This window comes from Arctopsyche grandis, chromosome 8, assembly GCF_051622035.1.
Source record: "Arctopsyche grandis isolate Sample6627 chromosome 8, ASM5162203v2, whole genome shotgun sequence".
Taxonomy (NCBI): domain Eukaryota; kingdom Metazoa; phylum Arthropoda; class Insecta; order Trichoptera; family Hydropsychidae; genus Arctopsyche; species Arctopsyche grandis.
The window spans coordinates 8,014,533-8,027,010 of record NC_135362.1 but is presented as its reverse complement, the minus strand read 5'-3'; the positions used below and the strand labels follow the sequence as shown (position 1 = coordinate 8,027,010).

The 12,478-nt window shown below is 32.7% G+C and overlaps 3 protein-coding genes across 3 annotated transcripts in view; all 3 read left to right on the top strand.

The window, feature by feature from the left end:
- The window catches only part of Tmtc3 (Transmembrane O-mannosyltransferase targeting cadherins 3), a 222,587-nt gene extending 219,178 nt beyond the window's left edge, over window positions 1–3,409 (top strand). Inside the window, exons 7-11 of the mRNA XM_077436635.1 lie at window positions 20–275; window positions 844–1,596; window positions 2,159–2,345; window positions 2,429–2,709; window positions 2,793–3,409. Of these exons, the coding sequence (XP_077292761.1) occupies window positions 20–275; window positions 844–1,596; window positions 2,159–2,345; window positions 2,429–2,709; window positions 2,793–3,245 (1,930 nt within the window). The 3' untranslated portion in view covers window positions 3,246–3,409. The remainder of the gene's footprint in view (window positions 1–19; window positions 276–843; window positions 1,597–2,158; window positions 2,346–2,428; window positions 2,710–2,792) is intronic.
- Window positions 3,410–5,000: 1,591 nt separating this feature from the next.
- On the top strand, window positions 5,001–6,611 carry LOC143915816 (retinol dehydrogenase 12-like). The gene is made up of 6 exons (XM_077436634.1): window positions 5,001–5,055; window positions 5,238–5,368; window positions 5,521–5,719; window positions 5,795–5,980; window positions 6,137–6,246; window positions 6,417–6,611. Exons 1-6 carry the CDS (start codon window positions 5,001–5,003, stop codon window positions 6,609–6,611), a joined length of 876 nt encoding a protein of 291 aa, XP_077292760.1.
- A 3,870-nt stretch (window positions 6,612–10,481) lies between these two features.
- LOC143915738 (retinol dehydrogenase 14-like) lies at window positions 10,482–12,294 on the top strand. Its single transcript, XM_077436501.1, has 5 exons — window positions 10,482–10,804; window positions 10,896–11,097; window positions 11,619–11,804; window positions 11,874–11,983; window positions 12,064–12,294. The coding sequence occupies exons 1-5, from the start codon at window positions 10,727–10,729 to the stop codon at window positions 12,256–12,258; spliced, it is 771 nt and encodes a 256-aa protein (XP_077292627.1). The 5' UTR covers window positions 10,482–10,726; the 3' UTR covers window positions 12,259–12,294.
- The last annotated feature ends 184 nt before the right edge of the window (window positions 12,295–12,478 follow it).

The window sequence follows — 12,478 nt, the reverse complement described above, 5'->3', positions numbered from 1 at the left end:
TTTGTCTGTTGTGTTGCAGATTTGATAATCCAGCATCCGTTGCTCCGACGCCAACAAGGCAACTCACATACAATTATTTAGCGTCTGTGAACTTGTGGCTTTTGGCTCTTCCGAGCGAGCTGTGCTGCGACTGGACTATGGGCACCATTCCATTAGTTGAAAATTGGCTAGATATTAGAAATCTCTCCACCATTTTTGCCCATTCAATTATTCTAGTACTGTTAGTGTGTGCCTTTCGAACTTCTTCTAGACACCATGCAACGGTCATTTTAATGGTACGAGTTTTATTATATTATATTATTTTATTTTTTTAAGCTATTAAATGGGTTTAGTACACAATCCTCAGGTTCTTATTGAATTTAAGTTTTATACACCTAGTAAGTTCAGGGACCTGAAGAATCGTGTTTTGTTTTCTCCTTCTGTGGCTCGCACAAATATATTGGCAACATCTACAATATCTAGAGTAGATGTTGTAGTGGTGGAGCAACGCTTGTGGTTGATTTTATCAATTATAAATATCGTCGAGCATGGATATATTATATACCTTTATTTGTGCTATGATTGTGTGACTGGCCACAGTGACGCGTTTGAGTACTCTGTAATATCACTGTGGCTAATATGTTAAAAATAATAAATAAAAATATATGCATATATCACTCATTTTAGTTGAACCTAACCATAGGTTAGATTAGTATTTAGACTTTAGTTCATTTTTGTATTGATTTTATCAATTTAAAATACTTATTTTACTATGGTTTAGATTCATTTTACCGTGAAATATTATTATTTCATTATGAATATAATACCCAAACTAATTGAATACCATTTTTTTTACATTTACAGAGCCTTGCTTTGCTAATACTACCATTTTTGCCAGCATCAAATCTATTTTTCCCTGTTGGATTTGTTGTGGCTGAAAGAGTGTTATATATGCCGTCTATGGGTTTTTGCATGCTGGTCGCATACGGAAGTCAGTTATTGGCTGAGAAAAAGAGCAAAAAACTAGCATGGGCATGTATAAGCGTTTTACTCCTATTTCATGGCGCTAAAACATTCATGAGGAATTGGGAATGGGAGTCCGAGTATACCATATTCATGTCAGGCTTACGGGTCAACCAGCGCAATGCCAAGTTGTTCAACAACGTGGGTCACGCACTCGAAGCCGAGGGCAAGTACGCCGAAGCCCTACAATACTTCCACAAAGCCGTAAGCGTGCAGCAGGATGATGTTGGTGCCCACATAAACGTAGGCAGGACTTACAACCATCTGCAGATGTTTAAAGAAGCCGAGGAAGCATACCTCAGAGCCAAGTCGCTCCTACCAAAAGCTAAGCCGGGCGAGTCGTATCAAGCGAGGATTGCTCCAAACCATCTGAACGTGTTTTTGAATCTGGCCAATTTGATCTCGCGCAATATGACCAGATTGGAAGAAGCGGACCTGCTCTACAGGCAGGCTATCAGCATGAGAGCTGATTATACACAAGCGTATATAAACAGAGGCGATATTTTAATAAAACTCAATCGTACTAAAGAGGCGCAAGAAGTGTACGAGAGAGCTCTTTTATATGATAGTAACAATCCTGACATTTATTACAATGTATGTTTACTAAATCATATCAGCCAACTGCCACATTTCAAAACGCTCTCCCGACCTTTTGTTAAAGAACGTTTTCAGACTCGTTGAAGTCTTAGCTAGTGACATTTCATATCGTCTTTTATCTATAGTTCTATTAAATGAGGTATTCTTATATAATTTGTCAATTTTATATTGAAAACTGGAATAACGATTTTGTTTAAAATGCTCTTACTATCGTTTTTTACCTAAAAAATCCATTTTTAATAGGTTTTAACTTTGATAAACGTCATTTAGGGGATTGATTTCCATAAACGTCACGAATAAAGTCACGTGATTGACGGTAATAGTAACCAAAATGTCTACTTTCGAATCTTTGCAATTATCTGCTTTCTACAAAACCAATTGGAAATTCATATCTTAATTTTTAAATCTTTGTATTCTGGTAAAACTACTCTTGATATATGGAATAATCTCCTTATTCTCATGTTTTACAAAAAGGGACGTTCTGAAATGTATCAGTCATCCGTATATCTAAGTTTTATGTTGTACAATCTTTGATTTTTTCGATTTTGCTCGTTTTCAGTTGGGAGTTGTATTTTTAGAGCAAGGAAAAGCCTCCCAAGCCTTGGCATATTTAGATAAAGCTTTGGAATTCGATCCTGACCATGAACAGGCCTTACTAAATTCCGCTATTTTATTACAAGAGTTGGGTAGAGTCGAATTAAGAAAAGTAGCTCGTGAACGTTTACTCAAACTTTTAGAGAAAGACGGTAAATATTGTATGAATCTCAATTTCCTCATTAAGTAGCCACTGTCCAACAGTTATTTATTGTTATTATTTTATTCATTTAAGGCACCAACGAGCGTGTACACTTCAACCTCGGCATGTTAAGCATGGACGAGGGCGATGCCGTCGGTGCCGAGAGATGGTTCCGTTCAGCCGTACACCTGAAGAGTGATTTCAGGTCGGCTCTCTTCAATCTAGCTCTACTGCTAGCTGACCAACGGAGACCACTCGAAGCAGCACCATTCCTCAATCATCTAGTCCGTCGACACCCAGACCATGTGAAAGGGTTGATCTTACTCGGAGACATATACATCAACTCCATAAAAGACTTGGACGCTGCAGAAAATGTTTGTTACTTATATATGTAAATTTAAATTACATCGTTAATATATGTGAATATATTTCATCATTTTTTTTTGTTTTTTTGCAGTGCTATCGTCGTATACTTCAACTAGAACCAGACAATGTGCAAGGTCTGCACAATTTGTGCGTAGTTTTAGTAGAACGTGGTCGCCTGGCCACGGCAGCCCGGTGTCTCCGCAGAGCTGCACATTTGGCACCTCGCGAAGGTTACATCCGTCGGCATCTCACAATCGTCCTACAACGTTTGGCCAAAGATGCCAACACACAGCCGGAGCATAACTATCAAATCGATGCATTTTTGAAGGACGACGATCCCAACTTCAACCCGAAGACCGTCGAAGCTGAAGACTTGATCGGTGAAGTCGTCGATGAGGAGAATATGATCGACGATATGTCGGCGAGTTTATTTTCAGCCAACATACCAATCGAGGAGGAAGTCGTCAGATTCAACGGTTTCCTACGCGATCAGAGGGAAGTATTGCGATCAGACGGCGACGATCCATCGTCTGGTATGTCATAGCACTTGGATCAAGCGAGGGACACGACAATTCGCATCAGTAATTCCTTGTTATAACTGCTTGTTAAAACCCTCGCGTAACGTGTGGTCACGTCTCCAGTGCCCCATAGTTTGATCTCAGTTGATATGTTTTAAAATATCTGGTTACTTAAAAAGTCGGTCTTATGAATAAAAATTAATAGGCTGATGTATTATATATATATATATTGAAATAAATATTATACACTGTATTCTTTGTTAAAGGAAATACAGAGAATAACAATAAATATGTAAGCGAATGGTGACTATATACAAAAAAAAAGAAAAGTTAAAACTATTTTGGTAAAAGAGCAGGTTATGGTGAACAATCAATGTGCTGTTATCAAATAAGAATAGCCATGATAAATTTAATACAGAACTTGATAAAAAAAAAAAGATTTATGAAGTGATTTTTATAAAGATAGATTTAAATTTTATATTGTCTGATTTTGTTTGGCCTTTGAGGTGCGAAATTTATAGATATCATTCCATTATTGAAACCCTTCTTGTGGAAGCGATTATTTTTTTATTAAATAAACATTGTGTACTGCATTTTATGGTTTTATTAATCCTGTATTCCTATTTTTACCCCAAATCCAAAATATTACCTTTATAGGTGTTTGAAAAAAAATCACTTTATTTTTAATGAATAATTGAATATTCAATCCATCAGTAGTGAAATAAATGTGAATGTTTAATTTTCTTACAATCATTTTTTTAAAACATATAGCCACTATTTTAGACTTTTCTACATCTAGAATCTGTATCTATAACATACAACCATTATTTTATCATTTTTATTAACTCATCGTTTTTATCTCACCAAGACATATTTCATAAATTCTATTAGAAAGATTTTATATTTAAAAAGTGTCCAATAATTATAAAAATCTCATGTACTGATTTTTTTTACCAAGAAAAAACGTCACAAACAAAACAATACACCAGGAAAAAATATTACAAATTACGATATATGTATAGATATATTCAGATTGGGTCAAATTATACCAAACCAAAGGTTGAGTTTTGTATTTTAATTTGATACATGTCATCTCTACACAGCGGTAACGCTACTTTACATGAACCACAATAATCTATAATAACTTCTGTATGTCAGTAAGATATCAAAGCAACCAAGAGTGAAAGTGTTTCAAAATTAGATCAAAAATTTTTGACAGGCAGGAATGTCACTGAACTAACAGAGTGAAACTCATAAAAAGATTGTAAAAATTGATATAAAAATTAATTATTTGGTATTTCATTTCAATACTTTCATTCAGGATTTGGTTTTGTGATTTGTGAGTGGTCATTAGATGACTTAAGACATAACAATTCTGATGAAGATCTTACTATATATATTTTTGTTCATATCTTCATAGATATGAACAAAACTACATATGTAATGAAAAAATATTACACATATGTATCTATGAGTCTACGTAGTATGTATGTTCAAAGGTCGATTATTTTTTAGACTTTTTAAAATGCACATATTTTGAGATAAACATATTAATTTTATTTACTGAAATAAAAAGTTATGTTAAAATTATTTAAATAGGTGAACTTTTTTCTAAAAATCAATTCAATATTATAACTACGATTTCTAAGTTTCAATCAATAGTTCATTCAGATCTTCCATTGACTCCACAGACTTAGAAAATGTTGCTATCGCTTATCATTTATATCATAACATTTTGTTTAATTTTAAGGAAATATCTAAAAGCAAGTGTTGGGATATTTATGGGAAATGATAGGCTTGATGGAAAAACAATTATCGTAACTGGTGGTGACTCGGGTAAGATTCAGTATTATATTTCAAGAAGTTTCCAAATATTACGAAAAATTGCTAAATGTAAAATTTAAAGTTTATGGTTTATATCTTAATATGCTCTAAATACTCTGAATAAATAAATTACACCTTGGAGATGCCTTTAAAAACTATTGTATAATATTTTTAATTTTGAATAAGTATTATAGGAATTGGACTCCAGTGTGCGAAAGATTTCGCAACACGGGGAGGAAAAGTAATTATAATTTCATGTGATCTATCATCTGGAAATAATGCTAAAAAAAAGATTATCCTTGAAACTGGGAATGATAATATCAAAGTAAGTTTAATTAGTAATAATAACAGTAATATTTTAATTGTATCTAATATTTTACAAATAAATTTTAGTACTGAATTATAAAATATTCTAAAACTCATTAGTATTAGAAGACAGATTTTATTTTAATATAGAAATTATAATTTATAATTAAGGTCAAATATCTGGATTTTTCTGACTTATACACAGTTAGAAAATGTGCCGAGGAAATCTTAAAGGAAGAGCCTCAAATCCACGTTTTATTAAATAATGCGGGTGTTGCAAAAATTGGTATATATAAGACCATCGATGGATTAGACGCTGTCACCCAGATCAATTATTTTGGACCGTTTTTGTTTACCAACATACTGCTCGGTAACCTTGTACCAAATATATCAATACTCTTGACACATAGTCTTGTATCATCCATGAAAATAATTATATATGCAGGTAGATTGAAAGAATCAGCTCCTAGTCGCATCGTGAATGTGTCTTCTATAGCTCACAATTTAGGAAAATTAAATCTGAACAATTATGGAATCACAAATTCAGCCAATGAATGGCTGTTGTATTCGAATTCTAAACTCGCCGTCACCCATTTTTCAATTGAACTATCTCGAAGACTTCGAGGAACAGGTATAATACTTTATTTACGACCACGAGAAGTACCATCGTTTAATAATATATGAACACATTTAAATTATGCAATTATATAATGGCAATCCTTAAATCTCCCAATTTTAAACAAAAAACTTACTGCTGTTCATATAATTTGTATCAAATGTGTTTTAGGTGTTACCAGTAATAGTTTACATCCTGGAGTGTTCTTTTCTGGAATCGTTAGAACGTTGCCAAGTTTTTCTCAGTTTCTTTGGAAAATAGTAGTCAACGTATTTCTCAAGGTAATGTGTAACTAAAGACTGAATTTTATTTGCAAAAAGGAATAACTGCAAACGGCAAGCACGATAATAATAATTAAGAATATCGTACGCTGCCGCTTGTGGTGTAAATATTGCATTAATACTATTGATTGATTAATTAAATTGATAATTTATTTATAAACATTATTTAGACTATAGAAGAAGCGGCACAGACTTCTATTTATCTTTGTGTCTCTGGCGATGCTGCAAATTTTAATGGAGAATTTTTTGAAGATTGCAAAAAATCATCACCACCAACGAAAACTTACGACACTGATATGTCTAAAAAATTATGGTCACTCTCTGAAATAGCTGTTGGCTTACAAGCACATGAAACACACTATTAGTTAACGAGGAATACGAATAAATCCACGTTCTAATAATCTATCATGGAACACATTAGGAAATATGTGAAATAATTTTAAATTAGGCATCATTTGACACTGAATGAATTTGATGAACCTATTACATATATTTACAATATGATGACTATAATATAAGTATTTATGTATGTACATGTGTATTTTTTTATAATTTTATGAATAAAAAATTCTTAAATCTGAAACAATGTAAGTTGAATCATTTTTGTTTTATATAGTACATCACTTACATATATGCAGTAAATAGGTTTTTGAGCTATTTTTCCTATTATGCTGTACATTAACATTTGAATAATATAATACTATTGTGGGAATTCATGTAAGGGAAGATCGTGAAGAGGGAGAAATTAAACAAGACATTATACGGCAAGTCTTTTGTTCGATGTATGTTGTTCAGACCAATTGTCTGATGGTCGGCTTTCATGGCCTTACGACCCACGATCTGGCCGATGTTTTTTGGTGCTGACCATCCTGGTCAGTCAGCTGACACTAGCGCGCCAACCGTCGCCGCGTAAACAGCGTGTTTTCACCAGCTCGAGACTGGTGATGTTTGACGATACTTGGTGACCAGCTCCAGTATCCGTCCGGTGTGCACGTAGGAAGCCTGGTCTGTCTTCGTCCCGAAGGCAGACAACTCAGCCACGCGTGGGTATTACATAACCTCAAGCACGCGTGGTTCTTTGTTTACTCTCCCCCCTTTCCCCCTGCTTGCTCTCTGTACATGTTGATATAAAATACAGTTGCGATACAGACTTACAACCTGTTTCATTATTTATAATCTCCCGCCCTGTTTTCCTACTTTACACATCGCGCTTTACATTACGCACACGGTACGAGAGAGGGATACAGAGAGCAGAGCAGCCATCAGCAGAGACCAAACCACAGACGACGAAGGAAGACACCGTGAGGAAATCCAGCGCTGACGCTTACCACAAGCTATACAAACTTCACGACATCAGGTGGCGTCTCGATTGAGAACCCCTGGCGTCCGTACATATGTATATCGATCCATTCCAATCCAGAACTCCATTGCACCAAACATGGTGCACTGACTGGCTCTCTAACACTACCGACCAATCACAGTGGCTGGCACATCAATCGGTGTCTGGGGTACCAACTCTTAATAATTAACACCCTCATGTGCAACAACCGTTCGACATCACTCACATTAAGTACAATCATTTACACATCAAATCCTACACTATGATTACTAACAAAAATAAAAATTAATCTGTGAAATAGAAAATGATCAGTAGATCTGTAGCTATTAAAATAGATATAAGATGCATTGTGAATATAATTTAGTAATAACAAAAACATTTAAAAATCAAAAAATATACATTACAAAAACCACATTATACTACAAAATGACAAATAAGACAAATCTCAGTACGTTGTCTGATATTATCTGTATCCATTTTTCCTCGCATTAAAAATACACCAACTTTCTTAGCAGTTGTGCAAATTTGTCGAAGTAATTTTTTTTTATTTTGAATTAAATTCCCAATGAAATTAAAGATATCAAAAAATTACTCTTCTTACAAACTATTAGCATCATTAGTTTTCATATATATGTACGTATATGTATGTACGTCATTGTATGACTGTCAGTGGTATATATGTATAATATGTACATATGTGCGCGAGTTTTATTCCCAATTGTAATTTTTTTTATTAATATTGTGCATAAAAAAAATATTTTAAAGAAAATAAAAATATTTTTTATACATCTATATAGAAAACATAAAATATTCAATATTTTATTATTTTTGAGAATATACATACATGCATTTCAGATTAAAAACACTTTTATATTCAACTAATCCTCATATTAAAGTGTTTACATAAAATTAAGTTTAACTCTAAAAGTGCTATGAATTTTTTATATATAAATATTTATTTTCAAATTATTTAAATTCGCATTTGACCTCTCGATTTTTATAATATCGTCATTAATATATTACTATATTCAAAACAATATTCATATATTTTTAATGTGATAAAAGCACAGACTAAATCATGGTTTATTTGTGCATATCTTATGATCTGCCAGTGAGCAAAATCTGACATGCATAGTATGCAATGGGTTAATAAACAAATTTAATACATCATAGAGGATTTGATGATCTCTGCACTTTATTAACCAATACAATGTATAATCTAAAAATAAGAATAATTCCTCAGATAGTTTATCTTCAACCGTCCAAGCATCATCTCATTCGTTTTTTTTTTTCACATTATTTTGATTTTCTTTCTAATTCTGTGCTTTACTTAAAAACATATTTAGTTCGCGTAGAAAAATGTCATTCTGTTCTGGCTGTCTCATATTTTTATGTATTTTTGGTGGAGTTATCGTAACTGTAAAAATCTTCAATATTGCTACCACTGGAGTTTTTAAAGGAAACGAAAGACTCGATGGAAAAACTGTGATTGTTACTGGTGCCAATTCTGGTGAATATTTATTTTAATATCATTTTGAACATTTCTTTATATATATATTTTTTATATATATATACATACCAGGAATACATTACAGGTAACCCCAATGTGCCTTCCAGGCCAATTACAAATATTGCAGAATTTTTCATTACATAAGTAACTGAATCAAGAGACACTGAAAAACTCGCAAATCATTAATTAATCAAACACAAATTATTGGTGACATATTGTATATATAGGAAAGATTTTTGGCCAATTTTTACCGGGAACCGTTTCAACAATGAAATTAGGGAAAATTGGCAAACTCTGTTAGGAAACGATCAACCTGGAGTCACAAATCCAGGTCTAACCAGCAGCATACTCTGAAAAATTCATTTTCACTCGAGGCCCGGCCCTGGGATCGAACCCGGCACCTCACGACGCTAAGCAGAAGCTTAACAACCGAGCTATGCTGCTGGCTTATATGCAAAATGCATTACAAAAATCTAACAAAATACTGTAGTGCAATTATGAATTATGAAGTTATGAAGTTAAGTGACTTGAAAAAGAAGATTAAATTTAATATATCACTATTGTTGTGCCCGATGAAATAGCGTCGCATGAGTTATGGCATATTAAGTTATTAATTTAAAAAAAATTAAAAGAAATATGTTGTTCCTGTGTTGGATCCGTACGCGGTCGTATATTTTTCAAATACCTTTTAAATATATTTATATTTTATTTTTTAATATGAACAAAAAATGGTAAAAACTACCTACCTACCTACATACGAGTATAAAGACTATAAAACACAAATCCAAAAAATAATTAATTTAATAAATTTTCAATAGATGGCGCCAAATGCTCAGAGACTTGCCTATAGGAAACATTGGTAACAAACAGTGTATATAGAAGTCTTTCATTTTGTTATTATATTCATACATTTTGTTGTGACGTACATATGTATATCGAATCGAAACGACTATTAAAGTACGACGAGCGTTATCGCATATACACAGACACACAGAATAGCGATATTATATAAATGACTAGTGTTTACCCGAAGAAATATCATCGGATGGGTGTTGGCATGTTAAGTTATTAAATAATAAAAAAATTAAAAGAAACGTGTCTGTGTACGATTTGCACGCCGGCGAATTTTTTCTAATACATTTTAAATATATTTATATTTAATTGTTTAATATGAAAAAAAAATGGTAAAAACTACCTACCAACCTACACGTAAACAATATAATTTTCAATAGATGGCGATAAATGCTCAGAAACTTAGTGCCATATATTTGCCTAGGGGAAACATTGGTAGCAAACAGTATATTATAGAAGTTTTTGTTGGCAGTAGTTTGGCATATGTATGTCGAATCGAAACGACTATTATAGTAAGGCGAGCGTTATCTCAGATACACAGACAGACAGACAGAATAGCGATATTATATATATACATATGATTGTCATCAATTAATTCAAAATTTTCATTTAAAAAATGATAAATTCATAACTCGATATGTATTTTTTTTCAATAATAGCCAGCAATACTGACTTGTGTGACTTTGGGTATATAATATTATTGTAATAGCCATTTAAAATGTTCAGGCATTGGACTAGTTTGTGCGAAAGACTTTGCTTCAAGAGGTGCAAACTTGATAATGCTATGTAGAGATATGGGCACAGCTGAAAAAGCCAGATTAGAAATCATCAAAACCACTGGAAATAAACAAGTTAAGGTAAATCTCTCTATTTATTTGCAATGACAAGCATGTAAGTTTATTTTATGCATAGATATACATAAATCATTTACTCTCTTGTATATTTTAGTTGAAATACATCGACTTTTCGTCATTAACATCGGTTCGAAAATGCGCCTATGAATTAATAGCTGAAGAATCTCGTATAGATATATTATTGAACAATGCTGGTATTGGTGGAGTTGCTAAAATCGGACCAACCCAAGATGGCTTGGATACAGTAATGCAAGTGAACCATTTCGGACCATTCCTACTAACAAATATACTGCTCGGTATGATTTTGCATATTTTATTTTATTTTAAAAAATCAATACAACAGAGACTTGACAGGTAGTCCCAAAGCGTGACTGTGGTTTTAGTACAAAAATAAGTATACATAAAACAAGAATAACAAAAAAAATTAAAAGGAAGTAAGAAATATACATACATACATACAAACATATATGTATATCATAGTAAAAAACAAATAAATAATAAAGATAATTATATCGTGCTATGTAGGATTTGTTCGACCAACTCAACATAACTGGCATTGAATAGATCCAAGGAATGTGCCAGTAAGTTGAGTAATCGAACAGCTCTCGAGAGGGGGGAGTTCATGAGCACGTTTGTTTTAGCACTAATTGTCAACAAGATATCATGTTTTCGCAAAACCCTATGATTTTCCGAGGCCAAAAATTTAAGCTTCTCCATGATAGCGGGATTGTCAATCTAAAAATCATATGTGACAAAATCAAACAGTACCCATTTACATATATGTATGTCCCAATTGTTTTATATTTCTTAATTTTAGGTATTATCAAATCATCATCTCCTAGTCGTATTGTAAACGTTTCATCTTTAGCGCATATTGGGGCTAATTTATCCGGTAAAAATTTAAAAAACCCAGATGAAATTGCAAAAAAAGTCCTGTATCAAAATAGTAAACTGAGTAATATTTACTTCACAAATGAATTAGCAAGACTTTTAAATGGCACAGGTATGTTTAATATTTTAGTTTAAGTATACACTAAACTTCTTTATTTTAGGATTTATTTACACATTCTAGGTGTTACTGTAAATAGTTTACATCCTGGCGTTTTTGGATCTGAAGTAAGTCGACATGCCTCCATTTTTATTCAAATATTATGGAAATCTGTGACAGGCCTCTTTTTCAAAGTATGTTAATAAATATAGACGAAATTTATTGAATTTATAAAGATATAGATAAATAATATTTACATATGAACATGTTTCAGAGTGTTAAAGAAGGAGCTCAAACCTCTCTGTACTTGTGTTTATCGCCAGAAGTTGCAAACATCACTGGAAAATATTTTGCGGACTGTAAAATTTCCACACCATCTAAAGCTGCTCAAGATATGAACATGGCTAAAACAATTTGGACATTGAGTGAAGAAGCTGTAGAATTAAAACCGAATGAAAAGCATTATTGATGATGTAAAAATTGTTTTAATAAACTTAATATATGTAATAGTAACTGTTTTATTTTATAAATCTTATTATTTATCAGATACACATCGAATCGAATCGAATGAATGAATATAACCAGCAGAATCGGCTAGTGGTTAGCATGTAATGCTTTCAACAAAGTGGTCATGGGTTTAAATTCCACTGGTTTCTGCAGGCCAGACCTTGGATTTGTGCTCCAGGTCG